Source organism: Silene latifolia, chromosome 5 (assembly GCF_048544455.1).
Source record: "Silene latifolia isolate original U9 population chromosome 5, ASM4854445v1, whole genome shotgun sequence".
Classification (NCBI taxonomy): Eukaryota; Viridiplantae; Streptophyta; class Magnoliopsida; order Caryophyllales; family Caryophyllaceae; genus Silene; species Silene latifolia.
In genome coordinates this window covers 12,635,534-12,655,574 of record NC_133530.1, presented here as the reverse complement: position 1 = coordinate 12,655,574, position 20,041 = coordinate 12,635,534, and the positions used below count along the sequence as shown (strand labels likewise).

Sequence of the window (20,041 nt, the reverse complement as noted above, 5' to 3'; positions counted from 1 at the left end):
GGGGTCCCCACTCACTCCATGTGAGAGGGTGGCGCCCAAATTGGGTGTCACCCGGTGGCGCCGTTTCATTTTCCTTCATTGAAATGCAATCTTCGGTTGAATAATTATACCCCATTTTAATTTGATGCTCATATGGGTTAAACTCGTGAATATATGCTAGTGCGCCATCAATCTATCATCTATTAGCACCTCTAGTCGTCTACTACAGCAAACAATGTTTCAATTTTGTATTGTTCACATATTTTAAGACACTGACTTCAATCTTTCATAACTTCCAAAGTGTAAGATTAAATTACATAATATGCAGACTTTTATAAAGGCATTTTCATCTAAATCTAATGATATAATTTACATATACTTTGTATCTCCACATTACCATTTTATAGAATTGAAAGTGAAAGCTGAAAACATCAATGCATAAAAAAGGTGGAAATAATAAACTTCTTAAATAACGTCACAGTTGAACATGTTAGAAACGATAGATAATAATATCGATGTATTGTATTATTCCGAAACTTGTATGATTTACATATGCTATAGCCTATTTATACCCGTTACATATATACGGAAACAAATCATATTTACAACATATAAGGCAATCATATTATTCATTGCCTTGTGGGAGGTTTGGCTAGCCGTTTGGAGGCTCGGGTAGCCGTTGCTTGAGGCACGGTATAATACCCCCCCCCCCCCCCCTCAAGTTGGCGCGTGGAGGGACGAGACGCCTAACTTGGAGAGTAACGTATCAAATGGTATTCGTCTAAGTGCCTTGGTGAATATGTCGGCCAATTGGGCCTTCGTGTGAACAGTACATAGCCTGGACGTAGCGTGCCTTTGATTATCTCATCGCGGACGAAGTGGCAGTCGATCTCAATGTGTTTGGTCCTTTCATGGAAGACGGGATTTCGAGCAATGTGTAAAGCGGACTGGTTATCGCAAAAGAGATCAATGGGTGTGTCATGCTTGATGGCGAGAAAAGTGAGAAGGCCTTTGAGCCATTTAAGTTCACAGACCGAGTAAGCAATGGCACGGTATTCGGCTTCGGCGGATGACTTTGAAACAGTGGATTGTTTCTTAGTTTTCCAGGAGATTGGAGAGCCTCCTAGAAACACGATGTAGGCGGATAACGAACGACGACTTAATGGAAAACTCCCGTAATCGGCATCACAGTAGGCATGTAATAAGAGATTAGTGTCGCGTCGAAATAATAAGCCTTGTCCGGGCCGAGTTTTAATGTACCGAACGACTTGTAATGCTGCTTGCCAATGATCAAGGCGTGGTGCGTACATGAATTGAGCGAGGATATGGACGGAGTAAAGCAATTCGGGATGGGTAATTGTAAGGTAAACCAGCCGTCCTACCAATCGTCGATAAGCTTGAGGGTCCTTGATCAATGGCGAGGTCGAGAGACTGAGTTGATGATTAGGGTCCATCGGTATTGCCGCGGGTTTCGAGCCAAGCAGTCCGGTTTCTTCGAGTATATCGAGAGCATATTTTCTTTGAGAAATAGGCCGGTTTTATTTTGTGCTATTTCGAGGCCCAAGAAGTATTTAAGTTGACCCAAGTCTTTCATGTGGAAGCACTCACTCAAGTATTTTTTGAAATGCGAGATAGTGGATGAGTTATTCCCACAAATGACGAGATCATCGACATAGACCAATACGTGTAGTTCAGTATCGGGCTTCGTAATAGAGAACAAAGAGTTATCATAAGGACACTGTTGAAACCCATAAGTTTTAAGTGCAGAGGCGAGTTTAGCGTACCAACATCGCGGGGCTTGTCGGAGACCATAAAGGGATTTTTGTAAGCGGCAGACTTTACCATTCGAATCCGACGAGTACCTGGGTGGTGGTTTCATGTATACTTCTTCATTGAGATCACCATGTAGGAAGGCATTGTGGACGTCCATTTGGTGTAAGTCCCAACCCTTTGCAGCGGCTATGGCGAGTAGTGTACGAACCGTGACCATTTTGACGGTTGGGGCAAAAGTTTCGTTGTAGTCGATGCCTTCCACCTGTCGATTTCCGAGTACCACGAGGCGGGCTTTATAGCGTTCGATGGACCCGTCAGCGTTGTACTTTATTTTGTAAACCCATTTGGACCCGATGGCTTTCTTGTTCGGAGGAAGGTCTTCGAGAGTCCAAGTATTATTTCGTTCGAGGGCAGCGATTTCATGTTGCATAGCATCACGCCATTCCTTTACCTGCATAGCTTCACGGAAAGTGCTAGGCTCGTGATTGTTAGTCACGGCCGCTAAAAAACATTTGTGAGTGTAGATGAAAATTTGTCATAGCTAATAAAATGGAAAATCGGGTATTTCGTACCTGAAGATGATGCTGATGTATGGATGGCATGAGTCGATGGTCGTCGTGGAGGTTGGACAAAGCCGGATAAGCGAGAGTTCGGGAATTTGGCGCGCTGTCCTTTGCCCATAGTCGTTGGTTCAGAAATGTTTACGGTTGGGTCGTTGGCTTGGGTGGGCTCGGTGGGGGTTTGGTCATTGTGTTGGGTTGTTTCGGGCGTAGGGATGGCGGGTTCGGTGGGTGGAATGTCGTGAGAGATGGAGGAAGGGGTCGTGGTGTCGGGTTGTGGTTGCTCGTGGGTAGGTGTTGTTTGATCGGGAGGGGTCTGGTTGATGGTTTGAGAGGATGGTAAAAGGAGTAGTGGTTCAACGTGGGTTGTGGTGTCATCGAGAAAGGAGTGAGAGTCGGAGGACGGGTCGGTGATGTGGAGATTTTTATATGGGAACTCATTTTTAACGAAGACAACATCACGAGAGGAAAAGTATGTGCCCGTGTTTAGGCCGTATACTCGCCAGCCCTTTTTCCCAAAAGGATATCCGATGAAAACGCATTTCTTACTTCGAGGGGCAAATTTGTTATTTGTTCGGTTGATGTTTCGTGCGTAACAGAGACAACCGAATATGCGAAAATGACCTATGGGTGGTGGTTTTTGAAAGAGAAGTTCGTAAGGGGTTTTACCTTTATGTAAAGACGAAGGGGTACGATTGATAAGGTATACGGCGGTTAGGACGCACTCCCCCCAAAAGGAGATCGGTAGACTTGCTTGAAATAAAAGGGCACGAGCGACATTCAAAATATGTCGATGTTTTCGTTCGACTCTCCCATTTTGTTGAGGGGTGTCAACCTGGGAGGTTTGAAAAATAATTCCATTTTCAAAGAAAAAATCGTTTAAGGATGTGAATTCGGTGCCATTGTCGCTTCGTAAGGTTTTAATTTTCTTATGAAATTGTCGCTCAACCATGGCGAAAAAATTTAATAAAAATTGTCGAGTATCGGTTTTCTTTCAAATTAAATAAACCCAGGTAGACCTTGAAAAATCGTCAACTATCGTTAAAAAATATTGTGACCCACACGAAGCATTTGCAGAGTATGGACCCCATAAATCGCAATGTATCAAATCGAAAATACCGTCTGCAATACTTGAACTTAACGAAAAATGTTCACGAGTTTGTTTAGCTCGAAGACAAATGTCACAATGAGAACTAGAAAACTGAGTTTTAGAACTATTATTAAAACCAGGAAGAAAATGTAAAATAGAGGAAGAGGGGTGCCCCAACCTCCGATGCCAAAGCTCGATGTTATTAGGGACGGTGACGGAATTCGCTTGAAGCATGCTTTGTCGAACCCCAGTCAAAAAATAGAGCCCATCGACTTGCTCACCCGCACCAATCACCATCTTCGAGGAACGGTCCTGTATAAGACAAAGTTTATGAGAGAATTGAATGGTGAGTGTGTTGTCAAGAAGTAAGCTAGAGACCGATATCAAATTGCAGGTTAATTTTTCGGCAAAGTAAACATTGCGTAAGACCAAACGGGCCGAGAATCGAATGTCGCCTATATGGGTGGCGATTGTCAAATCACCATTAGGCAACCCAACAGACAAATGGTTAATAGGCCGTAAATTAGTAAATAATGAACGGCAACCCGACATGTGATGAGAGGCACCAGCATCAATTATCCAAGAGGAAGATGAGAGAACATTACCATTCAGACGGTCCATGGAAGAGGTCTTATGAGCCTGCCATAGTGTCGCTAATTCGTCGAGTTCGGTGGAATTTAAATTGTTGAGGTCGATTTTGTCGAGCTTGGCCGAGGAAGAGGAAGGAATATCGAGAGACTTACCCGACACCATATGAGCGCGGGGCGTAGCTGTCTGCATATTGTTCTTAATTGCTGCATACTTTGCGCGGCCTTGGATATCAGGAATTACAGTACGGCTCATATCTTTCTCATTAATAACAATTCTGTCGCGGGGACGGTCTCCCCACCAGTCGGGAAACTCCCCCGTAACACGGAAGCAAACCGGATATAGGTGACCATGACGACGACAAGCAATGCAATATGGTCTATTTGGGTCATCATTATCAGGTTTCGTGGGACGAGGGTGACGGGTCTGGGGTGGTCCAGAGGGTCGGGAATTGTCGGACATACGGGTGGCAAAAGCCATGGAGTCGGGGCGTGATTCGGTTTTGTTAGTCGACATGGAACGGACACTTTCTTCCTGAAGGAGTCTATTATAAATAAGATTAAGTGTAGACAGGGGGTTGATACCTAGCAATTGAGATCGAGCAGTGTCGAATCGCTCATCCAACCCATTAGAAAATCACGCACCTTCTTGCGTTCACGCCAAGCATCGACAATGGAAACCCATGATCAGGAACACGGGTTGCACGGACATGAAGAAACCGGGTCAGCTTCAAAGGACTCATCCCAGAGGGTGATAAGTCGACTATAGTATGCCATAATCGTTTCCGTAGGCCCTTGACTACAAGCGACCAAGTCTGCATGCAAGCGATAAATACGGGCATCGTTGTTTTGGCAAAATCGAGAACGGATGTCGAGCCATACCTGTTTTGCTTCGGGTCGTTTCGAGATGGGTCGTTTCGACATGGAACGGACACTTTCTTCCTGAAGGAGTCTATTATAAATAAGATTAAGTGTAGGCAGGGGGTTGATACCTAGCAATTGAGATCGAGCAGTGTCGAATCGCTCATCCAAACCCATTAGAAAATCACGCACCTTCTTGCGTTCACGCCAAGCATCGACAATGGAAACCCATGATCAGGAACACGGGTTGCACGGACATGAAGGAACCGGGTCAGCTTCAGAGGACTCATCCCAGAGGGTGATAAGTCGACTATAGTATGCCATAATCGTTTCCGTAGGCCCTTGACTACAAGCGACCAAGTCTGCCTGCAAGCGATAAATACGGGCATCGTTGTTTTGGCAAAATCGAGAACGGATGTCGAGCCATACCTGTTTTGCTTCGGGTCGTTTCGAGATGGATCGTTTGATAGTCGAGTCAAGTGTGTTAAACAGCCATGCCGTCACGAGAGCGTTTTGCGACTGCCAAGATGCGTAGGTAGCATCTGTGGAAGCCGGTTTTGGCATCGTGTCGTCGAGGAATCCACTTTTGCCTTTGGCTAAGAGAGCAAGGAGGAAGTCTTGCGACCATTCCTCGTAATTGTGACCGTTGAACTCAGTGGTGGTAATCTTGAGGCCGGGGTTTTCGACATGAGCATAAGAATAGATCGTGTTTTTCGAAGGATCGATGATTTGAGAATTGTCAGAGGCGGAAGTGGCGGTGTTGTTCGTCATGGTGTATTGGTGTCGAGAGAAGGAAAGGAGGCGGAATGATTGGGGATTTCGAAAAAAAACCTAAGCAGTTGATACCATGTTAGAAACGATAGATAATAATATCGATGTATTGTATTATTCCGAAACTTGTATGATTTACATATGCTATAGCCTATTTATACCCGTTACATATATACACGAAAACAAATCATATTTACAACATATAAGGCAATCATATTATTCATTGCCTTATGGGAGGTTTGGCTAGCCGTTTGGAGGCTCGGGTAGCCGTTGCTTGAGGCACGGTGTAATAGAACACTAATTACAGCCACCTTATGAAAGGTGATTATGACCAAAGCGCCGGCAACAGATGTGCATTAAAGAAGTACGGAGTAGCAACATTAGAAATAAAGCGTAATATGTGAGTGGTTGGTTGTATATGGATTACTATATACTCCATATCACAATGTTTGTTTATATTTTCTTGGCAATAACAGAGTTTATTTAAACATAAGAAAAGTTGTGGGGTAGTAAGTTACAGTTAAAACCGACTCTGCCTCATCTCTATACACGACTCTCTAATAGAGGACCCTTATGAATACGCTACATCTGCAACTGTGGTGTAGATGAAGAAACAGACAAACAACAGTTTATAATGTCGCCACTGCCAAAAGCAATGAGATTCTATGTAGACAAACAACAGTTAATAATGCCTCAAATCAAGGTTCCAATTTTATTTATTCGACAGTTCAGAGGACATAACAGAAGCAATGACCACTGCAGAGCCTTGAATTAAGCAAGCAAATTCTTCTTCTCTGAAAGATCTCACAGTTCCCAATTCATAATGACATATTTCAGGCCATGCCTACTGTCGAAAAGCAAGCTGCAGCCTCGGAGCGTGCTACAGGCCCAAATGAAAATACATGCCCCGATACATTACCAACCTCTCCTAAGAGGACAGCAATGAGACTATCCCCAAGAAAAAATGTCTTCAAGAAAGCTATTAACGGCCATTGTTGCTTGAGCGTCTCTACATGTATCACAGAAGAGGGATAGGTCAGAATCAGCATGAACAGATAGCTATTGAGAAAACTTGTTCACATGTAAACAGAACCAATTAAACCACAAAAACGCAATCTCCGACACGACGGGAATCGCAATAAGTAATCTATGGACCAATATAAACCTAAGGGTAAGATTATTGGTAGTCTTGAGACAAGACTTTGGTGAGTCTTAAGACAAGACTCACTCAAGACTACCAATAATCTATCATAGTCTTAATAAAGTCTTGACAAAGTCTTAAATTGAGTCTTGGAAATCCAAGACTCAACTTAAGACTCTACATGAGTCTTGACCCCACTATTAAAAGAAGACATCCAATGAAACAAAGGCAAGTGTTACATTATTTTTGTTCTTTTTTTTTTCTTAAACCCCACATTTTCTCAAGTAAAGTGAAAAAGTTAGTGGAAAACTGATGTGGCGGAGTCTTAAGACTTTGGGAAGTCTTACTAATAATCATACCCTAATCATAGAAGTTTTCTTGTTTTCTACTATATTTATAACAGAACATTATATGTCATAATTTCTCAAATAATTACCGTAATAAAGATAATTAGACACCAAATGTATTTTTGAACTAGAAAAGGCAAAGCAGTCAAACATTCAAACATGACTATCTCTGCAGGACTACAGGTGTTTCGCTCGTTTCAGCTTGGATAGGAACATATTTTAGTTTGATTTTTAGGCTAAGTGGCTGCAGTTGAATAGAAATAACAACAGAATAATGTAAAGACTAAAGACATAATTGGTCAACTACAACTTTCTGAAACATTGCGAATAACGTCCGGTAATATGTTATTGTTTTACTCACAAGCAGAGATGCAATTATATTTTCTTTATAATATGTACTTGAACTCTAGTTATATTACTCTAGTGCTTAAGTGAGCTAAGAATCTGACGGATTGGTTACATTCCTACCAGCAATAATGAAATGAACAACAGTGAGTACATGCTAATGCCTTGATGAATCTACTCATCATGAGAATACACTGATAGAAAGAGAGCTACTGTCAAGACTGGATAACTGAAACACAGGGGTAAGGCAGGCTGCATACATCCGACCCCCTTATGAATGGTGAATATGACCAAAGCGCCGGCAACAGATATGCATTAGAGAAGTAGCAACATTAGAAACAACGCGTAATCTGTATTTTTTTTTTTTTTTTTTTTATCTTTATCATCTTAACTAGCAGTTAGAAATTTCCTTAATCAATCTAACATTCTGAACAATCAAAAACAACAATTTTTCTTCAACCTAAGTTCTATGCACATTGCTCAGCATAAACATAGCATACAAAATGTCACATTTTAGATTTTGACAATTTTTTTTTTTTTTTTTTTTTTTTTTTTTTTGCAACAGTGAATAAAGTTTTTACATTTTCATCGCCTGACGGGCCAGGCCATGCGCTATGTGGTTAAGGTGTCTAGGAAGAAAACTAAAGCTTACAGCCTTACACAATGAAAATGAACCCAGATACTTGTAAGATCATCGAGGATTCCTCTGACGACATGGCTTTCCTTCTCTAAACCAGCGATATGATTTACCAGTTTTAAGCAATCCGTCGTAACCTCCAGGTGAAGTTCGCCCCTATCTCTGGCCCATTCTAAAACCTTTCGTACTCCTAAAGCTTCCGCCTGTAAGGCGGACTCTGCTTTCAGTTTCCTTTTACCTCTATCAATCTCCATCCCCAAATTATTATAAGCCACCCGACCGCAAGCTGCGTCAAAATTTCTTTCCCAGCTTGCATCCACTTTTACTCTTGTACCCCTACATTGGGCCGACTTCCCAATAACAAAGAAAGAGTGTCGTTCTCGTAGAGCCATTAATGCTATAAGAATTTGAAAAACACTCTTTAATCACATTTAAAAGTTGACAGAAACACAAGAAAAAATTCCTCACCTACTTCCTCAAAAGTTCAAGTTTAACCTAAGCTACAATAAAACTGATCACAACACCTAAATGGCTAAATCCCATGAAAATTGCAAAATTCATTAATCACATTTCGAAATTTTCAGCTATAGAAACAGATATGAGATAAAAACTTGTTTTATTTATGTAAATACCTCACACAATGGAACCCATTTAAAATTAACGAGAAATATATTCATCTTAAAGAGAGATTAGCTAAATCTAAAATTGTTTGATTAGATCACACAATGCACCCAAAAATATCAAGTAATGGACACCTGATCAACACGTCAAGTACCACCACTTTTGTTAACTTGATTGATTCTATTCATTCTTCCCATTTTTAGCGGGTTATCAGGTTGAATGGTAATGTTGGGAATATGTTGAATTTTGGGCCAGTCTTCTCCTGATGGCGATTGGCATCTCTCTGCAAGCTCCCTTGAGCATCGTTCAAGGCGTAGTGACTTCAAGTTGGATAGGTTGCTGATCTCAGCCGGTAACGATTTCAATCTTGGGCAATTATATATAGTAAGGCTTTCGAGTGAGGTGAGGGTGTCAATCAACTCTGGAAACGCCTCTAATGCTTCATAGTTGTCTATTTCTAGGAATTTCAAAGAAGTCATACCTCGAAACTCCTCAGGAAGATATTCCTTTTGACTATTGCACAAAACTAGGTTACGGAGCATGGGAAGGTAGTTTTTGAGGAGGATGACTGGTTGTCTCTGCTTAACACCCACATTTGAAGGACCGCATCTTTGCTCTTCTACTTCCTTGGTTTTGCCAAGAACAAAGAGAATATGTAAAGAAGAAAGACGACTTAGAAAAACTTGGGCCAATGAAATCACCAACTCCATGTCCATTTCCACCCACTCCCGTTTAGGAAACGCAGGCATCCTTTTCAGGAGTTGATTCTGACTCTGATCTTGAGCAGACTCTGTCATACTCCACCATCCCTTCAACCTAGGTATGTCCATAAGGGTCAGGTTCTTGAGGAATGGGAATAAGGGAGTGGAAACTATCATGTTACTTTTGCTGCTACTACCATCTTCTATGTACTCCACCTTATCCAATCTCTCTAACCTAAGATTATGAAGATTCGGGAGTGTGCAATGGATTCCTTCTCTCATCCAACTTGGCAACCTCTTTCCTCCATAGTCTTTTATACTCAGCAATTCTAGATTAGCACCGGGTTTGAGGTTCTCTAGCACCATCTCATCCTCTAATCTACTCTCTCTAAATATCATAATTAAACCCGTTATCTCTTTCTGTTCGATTTGCGGCTTTGGCTTCGACACTATATCCTTTGATCGATCTACCAAAATGATGGTCAACATGCCCTTAAGATTATCAAGATAGCCTAAGTCTGATAGATCACACGCCAATTTAGCCTTACATCCATAGGGAGTGGCAGAGTTGCTTGGTTTCCCCACAACAAAACGGTCTAGTGTTTCGAGACCTGTAAGTCTCCGCAACCCCTTGGGCATATGACTCAGTTTGTCGCAACCAAAGAGGTGGAGGTGTCTGAGCGCCACTAGCTTGTTTATGTCCTCCGGCAACTCTTCAAGGTTCCAACAGCAGGATAGGTCAAGTAAGTGCACAGATTCACTAGTCGTGTAATTGTTTCGGGGAGTTTACGGATAGAGTTGTGCGAAAAATCAAGGTACCTCAAGTGTATCGGTTTGCCTATTGATCTTGGCAGTTTATTAATCCCTAGCCCACACATCCGCAATGCCCTCAAAGACTGAATTCTGAATATAGATTTATCATTTAAGGGGAAAAGTCTAAATTGCTTTTTATAGGAAGGCCGAATATCTGATGGAAAAGGGACAAGGAACGATTTCAACTGCTTGATTTTGAATAGTGATGATGGAACTTTCAAAGATGACTCGTCTTCTGCTAAATTGTAAGATACATGACAAACTCTTTCATCAAACTCATTTGTATTTGAATCTGCCATCTTATACCTATACTCGGCAATTAAGAGGACTAAATCATGCATCAGGTTGTGCATCTGAAAAAAGTCAGGGAACATATACCCATCCACAATCGTTCTGATAGAAAAATCCTCGCCTTATCAAGCACAAGAAATATTCTTCTGCCACCTCTTCTAAACTTTGATTAGCATACTCGCACTCAACATATCCCATGGCAATCCAAAGACGAATGAGAATACTTTTTTTGAAGCGGAATCCCTTTGGGAATAAAGAGCAGTATGCAATACACAGTCTTAGACGTGGACCTAATTGATCATAACTGAGTTTGAGTGTGCCTAAGACGTCACGGCCATAGGATGCAAAATTTGCAAGCTGATCATCCCTAAAAGCTCGCCATTCCTTGACAGTACGTTTCCCGGCTAAAAGGCTTCCAATTGCCCGAATGACAAGGGGCACTTTGGGACACATCTCAGCGATCTCCTTTCCGATGGCCTCAACCCCTGGCTCATGCCACTGTCTAGTAGCCACATGTCGAAAGAGGAGCCAGAAATCATCATCTCCTAAATCATTAACCAAGAATGGGTCATGGGTCCCAATAATTCCGGCAACTGTGTTGCTACGTGTGGTAAGGAGAACTTTACTCCCCTGATCCCCCACGCTAAGCACTGCACACAATTCTAGCCATTTTGCTCTCAAATTGTCGTCATCCCACACATCATCCAAAACAAGCATAAACCTCTTTCCAGCAATTGCTTGAAATAGACGTCGTTGGATTTGATCAATCTCGTAGTTGAGAGCATTTTCATCATTGGCACACGTCACCATCTGCTGTAACACATCCTTGACATTAAAATCTTGGGTGACGGAAACCCAAAGTTGCAAATCAAAATATCTTTTAATCCTTTCATCATGGTACACATATTGAGCCAATGTAGTCTTCCCAACTCCTCCCATCCCAACAATAGAAGCGACAGGGAGGATGCCAGCAGCAGCTGAGGAGTTTAACAGCAAGCCTACCATCTTATCCCTGTCTCCATCTCGTCCAATCACCATATCAGTACTCATATAAGACCCTGATACATTACTCAATGTGCGGGTTTGGTTCAAAGATGGCGAGCCAACTATACTTCCAAATTGGGCATGGTTTCTCGCAATGAGACTCAGTTCCCCCTTAATACCCCTGATTTCCCTAGCATCCTTGAAGGGAGAGACAAGTTGGTTTGATGTGGAAAAGAACAAGCGTGCCTCTTTTGTGAACTTACTTCCGCCCATGAGTTGTTTCTGCTTGGCTTTTGCGGCTTTTGCATCTTGGAAATCGATTAATTTGGCAAGTCCACGTTCAAGCTTTTCGAGTACGTCTCGTTGAGAATGACTACACACCTGTGATGGATGTGCGTCAAGAAGTGTAGCTTCAATGGTAGTTTTGATATTCTGAAGCTCTTTTACTTGGGAATCAATGTCAGTTGCACCAACTAAACTCTTGCAAACTTGAGAACCCACTTTGTCTGCAATGATTTTAAGCAACTCAGTCACTATTGATTCAGCCATGAAGACTTCAAAGGAAAGTTATAATGGTTTGTTTCTTTTGGTAATTAAGATTTTGTGTCAAGAGGATATGATTGATTGATTAGTAATACTTGGGTTTATATCAGTCTCTTTCTTATAAATAATACAAGTTCATTATGTGCATTCGGCATTGACGGTTTGTCGTATAATGAAATTATGCCTTTGCTGAGTCAAGCATGAATATTGGCGTGGTACTTTATTTATAATTCTCACCTGCTTGGTAATTTCCGGGTAATGTGTTTAGTGGTTGGTAATATAATTATAATATCTTCTCACCTGCTTCGGCAATTTCCAGGTAGTAACAAATAAAAAGAGAAAGTGATTTGTTTGATTGAGTTTATTTAAAACAAAAAGTAAAGTTGTGGGGTAATTTTAGCTTGCATCACGCTTCATCTATCACTTGAAATCATAAATATAAAAGTCGAGTTTACCGCGTCTCTACACACAACTCCAGAAGAAACGACTCTTGTTATTAGGCAACATCTGCAACTGTGGACTGTAATGTAGATGAAGATACAGTCAGACAACAATAAATGATGTCGCTAAAAGCAATGTTTTTCTTTGTAGTCGAAAGAAGGAATTTGGTAACGGAAATTTAGTTTTAAGATGTCAATTGCCTTGTCAATTTAAATTGATACCATATATGTTTCAATCTCAAACTGACATTTTAGACGAGATTTAACCTTAACCTGAGATGAAGTTGGTTAGACATAACTATACACTTCGTTAATCTCAGATCAAGGTTACAACTCAAGTCGTGATCAGTTGACCTTACAGTCATTTAATTTGTAATCCATAGACTTTTATCCATCCAACAGTTCAGAGGACGTACCGGACGCAATAAGCACTGCACCTCCCTTGAATTAAGCAAGCAGTGAAACTAGTCCCAAGAAACATTGTCTTCAAGAATGCTATAAAAGAGCCATTGTTGCTCAAAGCGTCTCTACAAAAAATCACAAAAGAGGGATAGGTCAAAATCAGCACGAACAGATAGCTAGTTTAAGCTTGGGTTGGATCGTATTTTAGTTTGATTCTTAAGCCAAGTAGCTGCAGTTGAATAGATTTAACAACAACAAAATGTTATTCGTAATTGTTAGACTAAAAATTTCAGAAACACTGCGAATCACGTCTTGTAAAATTGATACTTTTAACTCACAAGCACAGATGCAATTATTATAGACCACACTGTTAATATCGTCTATTAGAAAATTATCATCTGATAAATACTTTTGCTTCATTATGTAGAACTTTTAACTTTTGGATCATACAGAAAGGGCGTATACTGAAGTATGTGTTTGCTGATTCAAGCATGAATGATGCAGTTCAACTAAAGTCAAGGTCTTTCTTATAAATAATAGGGAATACTTTAATTTGGTAATTTCCAGGTAATGTGTTAGTGGTTGGTAGTATATGGAATACTATATACTCCATATATATCATAATGTTTGTTTATATCTTCTCACCTGCTTCGGCAATAACAGTCGAGTTTATTTAAACAAAATAAATGTTGTGGGGTAGTAAGAGTCACTGTTAAGGGCTTGCTTGGGATGGGAGTAATTATTAAGGGAGTAATGAGAGCTAAAATATGAAGAAATGGGAGGAGATTAGTGCTTTGTGGTGGTTGTGGAGGGTGGAAAGAGGAGGTGAGGGAGGAACTATTACCTCTATATGGAGGTAATAATTACTCCCCATTTCTATTCATTTCTATCTCCAACTCCCATCCCTTCCCTCCATTTTTTATTTTATTTTTAGCTCTATTACTCCCTTAATAATTACTCTCATCCCAAGCAAACCCTAAGAGTCGAGTTTGCCTCATCTCTATACACAACTCTCTAACCGACTACTCTTATGAATAGGCTACATCTGCAACTGTGGCGTAGATGAAAAAACAGACAAAGCAATGAGATTCTATGCAGGTGAAAGTAATTTTTGTTGTAATTTCGAGTGGTAGAAATGTGGTTATACATTGGTGGAGAGCGAATAAGAATCATCAATATTAGCAAAAGAAAAAACACAATCAGAGTTGAAAAGTACTTTAATCAGTTTAAATCAGCCTACAAAATTAAAATTGAGCTGATTACCCTTACTAAAAAAAATACGAGAAAAAGAAAGTTTGATCTTAGGATTTAGGAACATGCGAAAAGTAGAAAAACAAAGGTAGGAAAAATTATACCGCAAAAGGTATACAGAGTTTAGCTTGCACCTAGTCAAAACTAGAACCCGACTTGGCTTGGCATGCAATGTTGGATTTTTGCTAAAAAAGAGACTTGTTTTATCTCAAAATTCTCAAAATAATTCTCCCGCTTTTCTTTCTCCATACAAAAAATTATTGGTTTTCGTGTAAACTTTGTCCCACTTCTCCATACTTTACGTCTTTACCTTGTTCAATTATATAAATTGGTTTCCGTGGAAACGAAAGTGGAAAGATTATTATGATATGAAAGCGGTTAATAGAACAAACAAGGAATTTGGAACGAAGATTTAGATTTATGGTGTCAATGTCTTACAAACATAAATTGACACCACATGTGTTACAATGTCAAACTGACATTTCAGTTGGAATCTAACCTTAACCTGAGATGAAGTTGGAAGTGTACATTCACTTATCTCAAATTAAGGTTACGACTCACGCCGTGATCAGTGACAAGCAATCATACTCGTTGAATTTGTACTCTTGTACAATTTTATCTATTTGACAGTTCAGAGGACATACCAGAAGAAATAACCACTGCAGTGCCCTTGAAGAAAGCAAACAAATTCTTCTTCTCTGAAAGATCTCCATAATTCTCACTTCTCAGTTCATAATGACATATTCAAGGCCATGCCTACTGTCAAAACGCAAGCTGCAGTATCGAAGGGTGCTACAGGCCTAAATGCAAATACATGGCTCGATACATTACCAACCTATCCCGAGAGGACAGCAACGAGACTATCCCCAAGAAAATTTGTCTTCAAGAAAGCTATTGATAGCCATTGTTGCTTGAAGCTCTCTACATGTATCACAGAAGAGGGATATAGGTCAAATCAGCTATTGATAAACCTTGTTCACATGTAAACAGCACCAATTAAACCACAAAAACGCAATCTCTGGCGCTACAGGAATCAGGATAAGTAATGAATGCACCAATATAAACCTAATCATAGAAGTTACCTTGTTTTCTATATTTACAACAGAAAATTACACGTCATAATTTCTCAAGTAATTCCCGTAATAAAGATAATTAGGCACCAAATCTATTTTTGAACTCAAAATGGCAAAGCAGTCAAACATTCAAACATTACTATCTCTGCAGGATTTTCGCTAGTTTCAGCTTGGATAGGATCATATTTTAGTTTGATTTTTAGGCTAAGTAGCTGCTGCCTGCAGTTGATTAGAATTAACAATAGAATAATGCCAAGACGTAATTTACGAGTACCTTTGAGACAATGGGGTAATGTTGTTGATGATGTAATGGGAATTCAGAGGAGGGGGGTGGAAAGCATATAAACAAATAAGCGAATATATAGACCACAACTATTAACATCGTCTATTAGCAAATTATAATCTAATAAAACAGTAAAAGAACCGTAATCGCAGTAACAAATTGACAGAAACGTAAGAACGAATCGATAAAATTGACAGAAACAAATTCTTCGCCTAATAAACAATTCCTCAAAACTTCAAGTTTAACTTATTAGGCTACAATAAACTAATCATAGCATCTAACTAACTCCATAAAAATTGCAAAATTTATAAAGCACATATCGAAATAATCAGCTATACAGACAGATATCCAACATCGCAGCAACGAAATGGCGGAAAAGGAAGAATAATTAAAAAGTTACCTATGATGAGAGAGTAATCAACGAAGAATAATCTATTAGCAAACACAGATTTTTGTTAATCGTCTGGATAGAGACTAGCTCTTCACTTGATTGATTCATTTCATTCTTCCCCATTTTCAGCGGGTTGAATGGTAATGTACGGAATATGTTGAATTTTGGGCCAATCCTCGCCTGATGGCTCCTGACATCTCTCCCCAAGCTGCCTTGAGCATTTTCTAAGGAATAGTGACTTCAAATTGGATAGGTTGCTCATCTCGTGCGGTAACGATTTCAATCTTTGGCAATAACTTATATAAAGTCTTTCAGAAACACCTTGTGGAAACACTTGGGCCAACAAAATCACCAACTCCATATCCATTGTCACATTCTCCAATTTGGGAAATGCAGACGTCCATCTCGTCAGATCTTGAGCAGAGTCTGTCATACTACACCATCCCTTCAACTCAGGTATGTCAATGAGGGTGAGGTCTGTAAGGGACGGGAATAAGGAAGTGGAAGGGTATTCGACTGCGAGAACTACCATGTTACTTTTGCTGCTACCATTTTCTATGTACTCCACCTTATCCAATCTCTCTAACCTAAGATATTCAAGACGAGGGAGTCTTCCAAAGGAGCACATATTTATGCATTCTTTGCACTCAACTATTTCAACTCTAGTTAGATTTGGAAGCCAGAAATGGATTCCTTCTCTCATCCAACTTGGCAACCTCATCCCCCCATACTTCTCTATCCTCAGGTATTCTAGATTAACACCGGGTTTGAGGTTCTCTAGCACCATCTCATCCTCTATTCTACTCTCTCTAAATTCCATAGTAAAATAGATGATCTTTTTCATGTACAGATTTGCAGCTTTGGCTTCTGATATGATATCCTTTGATCGATCAACCAAAACAATGGTCAACTCGCCTTTAAGATTATCAAGACAACCTAGGTCTGCTAGATCACACGCCAATTTAGCCTTCAATTTATAGGGAATGACAGAGTTTCTAGGTTTTCCGACAACGAAATGGCCTAGAGTTTCAAGAGGTGTCAGTCTGACCAACCCTTTGGGCATGTGAGACAAATTGTCACAGCCAAAGAGGTAAAGGTGTCTTAGCGCCACTAGCTTACTTATTTCCTCGGGCAACTCTTCAAGGCTTCGACAAAGGGATAGGTTCAGTAAGTAAAGATTCACTAGTTGTGTAATTGAGTTGGGAAGTTTACGGATAGAGTTGAACGAAAAATCGAGATACCTCAAGTGGATCAGTTTGCCTATTGATCTTGGCAGTTTATTAATCCCTACCCCATGCATCCGCAGTGCCCTCAAAGACTCAATTCTGAATATAGATATATCATTTAAATTGAGAAGTCTAACTTTCTGATAGGAACGCCAATTTTGTGATGGAAGAGGAAAAAGGAACGATTCCAACTGCTTGATTTTGAATAGTGATGACGGGACTTTGAAAGATGAGTGGTCTACTAAATGATATGATACATGACAGACACTTCCATCAAATTCATTTGTATTTGAATCTGCCATCTTGTACTTAAACCCGGCGATTAAGAGCACTAAATCATGCATCAGGTTATGCATACGGAAAAAGTCAGGGCACTTATACCCATCCATGTCGTTACAGTAGAAAAATCCTCGACTTAGCAAGCACAACACATATCCTTCTGCCATCTCTTCTAAATTTTGATTAGCATACTCGCCTTCAACATATCCCATGGCAATCCAAAGACGACTGAGAATACTTTTTTCGAACCAGAATCCCTTTGGGAACAAAGAGCAGTATCTAACACATCGTTTTAGGCTTGTACCTAATTGGTCATAACTGAGTTTGAGTGTGCCCATGACGTCACGGCCATAGGATGCAAAATTTGCAAGCTGATCATCCCTAAAAGCTTGCCATTCCTGGATAGTATGTTTGCCTGCTAAGACGCTTCCAATTGCCCGTATAACAAGAGGAACTTTAGGACACATATTTGCAATATCTTTCCTGATGGCCTCCACCGCGGGCTCATGCCACTGTGTAGCAGACACATATTGAAAGAGGAGCAAAGAATCATCATATCCTAAATCACTAACCATTAATGGATCTTGGGTTCCAACAATTCTAGCAACCGCTTTGCTGCGTGTGGTAAGGAGAACTTGACTCCCCTGAGCCCCGACCCTTAGTAGTGTTCTCAATTCTATCCATTTTGCTTTCAAACTGTCGTCATCCCATACACCATCCAAAACAAGTAGAAGCCTCTTCCCGGCAATGACTTGAAATAGACGCCGTTGGAGCTGATCCATCTCGTAGTCAAGAGCTTTTTCATCAGTGGCACACGTCACCATCTGCCGTAACAGATCCTTGACATTAAAATCTTGGGTGGCGAAAACCCAAAGCTGCAAATCAAAATATATTTTGATCCTTTCATCATTGTACACATATTGAGCCAATGTAGTCTTCCCAACTCCACCCATTCCAACAATGGAAGCAACAGGGAGGACACCAGTAGCAGTGGAGGAGTCTAACAATGAGCTTACCAACTTATCCCTGTCTCCATCTCGTCCAATTACTATATCAGTACTCATATAAGACCCTGAAACATTATTCAATGTTCGGGTTTGGTTAAAAAATGACGAACTAACTATGCTTCCAAATTGGGCATGGTTGCTTGCCATGCGACTGAGTTCCCCTGTAATAACATTGATTTTCCTAGCATCCTTGAAGGGGGAGATAAGCTGGTTTGAAGTGGAAAAGAACAAGCGCACCTCTTTGGTGAACTTACTTCCACCCATGAGTTCTTTCTGCTTGGCTTTTGCCGCTTTTGCATCTTGGAAATCGATTAATTTGGCAAGTCCAAGTTCAAGCTTCTCAAGCATGTCTCGTTGAGAATGCGTACACACCTGTGCTGAATCCGCATCAAGAAGTGTAGCTTCAATAGTATTTTTGATATCATGAAGCTCTTTTATTTGAGAATCAATGTTAGCTGCATCCACTATTCTTTTCCAAACTTCGGAACCCACTTTCTCCCCAATAAGTTTAAACAACTCAATCACCACCGATTCTGCCATTCTGAACTCCTACCCTGACTTCTTAGAAGAAGTTTTTGTATATGGTAAAGATTACTTGATTAGGTGTATTTAGAATGAGGATTTGTGAGATATGATTGTAAAACCGTAAAACAAAAGTAATTTTGTAGTTAAAGAGGATGATAGATTGAATGGTATGATTCCCGGCTTACAATCAGCTTATTTAATATAGTTAACAAGGAAATGTCCAGGATCATGATTAGTATGTTGATGTAACCCTATATTCTTCCCACTTACTACAATAATTTCAATGAAACATCATAGCAAACAGTTGGTTTGAAAAATGAGTCACACAGGAAAGAAATGAATGGTAAGCATTTAGCCATCGCAATTTCCTGACATGCATCATAGTTGTCCACAAACAATCAAAAAAGTTGATTTAACTCTCATTTTTCTTTCGAGCATATGATGTTGTTCAAACGTGAATTGATGTCGGTAGAGGTATCATCAAAGTTGCATGATGGTGTTAGTCAACTTTGAGTAGCGTACAACACTGTTTTTGCCACTAAATTTGAACTTTCAAAATACGATTTTATAGGTAGAGGGGTTCAAAAATCGGAGTAATATGGCAAAGTGAAGGGCACACAATAAAAGAACCAACCTAAAACAATAAGGAAACGCAAATTCTAGTTTAAGGCCTTTCTTAAGAAAGACCAACGGATAGGGAAGTCCGAGAGGTATACTACTAACGGTCTGTAGTGTATCTATTTACCAGTGTTTTTATCTACAAGATACGCCTAAGGTAATCGAGGCGTTTCGACTAGTACCTCACAGAGCTTAGACGAGCTATATAAAACTAAGCACGGATACTTGAAATTACAGGACATCGCACCTTTTAAGTCCCTCAATCTATAGTGTTCAATATTAATAATCCTCAAAAGTTAAAGCTTAACGACTTAACCTAATCTAAATTAAAACTAATAATAAGAGTAAATTACATGTAAAATTGGAAATCAAACACTCAATTCTTCGATATATTCAGCTACACATACAGAAATCCGATGTCGCCGCAACGAAATAACGGAAACGCGAGAAAAAATTGGGGAAAAATAGAAATGGAAAAAGAGTAAAGTATAAATTAAATAGA

General features: G+C 40.1%; 5 protein-coding genes across 6 annotated transcripts in view; all 5 read right to left on the bottom strand.

The window, feature by feature from the left end:
- The window catches only part of LOC141656749 (disease resistance protein RGA2-like), a 45,902-nt gene that overhangs the window by 25,707 nt on the left and 154 nt on the right, over positions 1–20,041 (bottom strand). The gene's annotated exons all lie outside the window — the stretch shown is intronic.
- Positions 1,391–5,621, bottom strand: LOC141654847 (uncharacterized). Its single transcript, XM_074461960.1, has 6 exons — positions 5,280–5,621; positions 5,043–5,125; positions 4,872–4,941; positions 4,635–4,804; positions 3,432–4,534; positions 1,391–2,253 (listed from the first exon to the last, which is right to left on the bottom strand). The coding sequence occupies exons 1-6, from the start codon at positions 5,619–5,621 to the stop codon at positions 1,391–1,393; spliced, it is 2,631 nt and encodes an 876-aa protein (XP_074318061.1).
- On the bottom strand, positions 7,405–20,039 carry LOC141656750 (disease resistance protein RGA2-like). The gene is made up of 6 exons (XM_074463794.1): positions 15,894–20,039; positions 14,782–15,058; positions 12,901–13,011; positions 12,500–12,564; positions 9,596–12,007; positions 7,405–7,507 (listed from the first exon to the last, which is right to left on the bottom strand). Exon 1 carries the CDS (start codon positions 18,934–18,936, stop codon positions 15,994–15,996), a length of 2,943 nt encoding a protein of 980 aa, XP_074319895.1. The 5' UTR covers positions 18,937–20,039; the 3' UTR covers positions 7,405–7,507; positions 9,596–12,007; positions 12,500–12,564; positions 12,901–13,011; positions 14,782–15,058; positions 15,894–15,993.
- On the bottom strand, positions 8,859–10,525 carry LOC141654846 (disease resistance protein RGA2-like). The gene is made up of 2 exons (XM_074461959.1): positions 10,252–10,525; positions 8,859–10,126 (listed from the first exon to the last, which is right to left on the bottom strand). The coding sequence occupies exons 1-2, from the start codon at positions 10,523–10,525 to the stop codon at positions 8,859–8,861; spliced, it is 1,542 nt and encodes a 513-aa protein (XP_074318060.1).
- Positions 10,590–12,050, bottom strand: LOC141654844 (putative disease resistance protein RGA4). Its single transcript, XM_074461958.1, has one exon. The coding sequence runs from the start codon at positions 12,048–12,050 to the stop codon at positions 10,590–10,592; it is 1,461 nt and encodes a 486-aa protein (XP_074318059.1).

Excerpts from the sequence above, each read along its gene's own strand:
- LOC141654847 (XM_074461960.1), bottom strand. The coding sequence starts at position 5,621 with ATGACGAACAACACCGCCACTTCCGCCTCTGACAATTCTCAAATCATC. Across the intron at positions 5,126-5,279 it reads AACGACCCGAAGCAAAACAG|CTGACCCGGTTCCTTCATGT; the intron begins GTATGGCTCGAC and ends AGTCCTCTGAAG. Across the intron at positions 2,254-3,431 it reads AAGTTCAAGTATTGCAGACG|CGGCCGTGACTAACAATCAC; the intron begins GTATTTTCGATT and ends AATGTTTTTTAG.
- LOC141654846 (XM_074461959.1), bottom strand. The coding sequence starts at position 10,525 with ATGGCAGATTCAAATACAAATGAGTTTGATGAAAGAGTTTGTCATGTA. Across the intron at positions 10,127-10,251 it reads TAAACTGCCAAGATCAATAG|AGTTGCCGGAGGACATAAAC; the intron begins GCAAACCGATAC and ends GGAACCTTGAAG.
- LOC141654844 (XM_074461958.1), bottom strand. The coding sequence starts at position 12,050 with ATGGCTGAATCAATAGTGACTGAGTTGCTTAAAATCATTGCAGACAAA.
- LOC141656750 (XM_074463794.1), bottom strand. The coding sequence starts at position 18,936 with ATGGCAGAATCGGTGGTGATTGAGTTGTTTAAACTTATTGGGGAGAAA.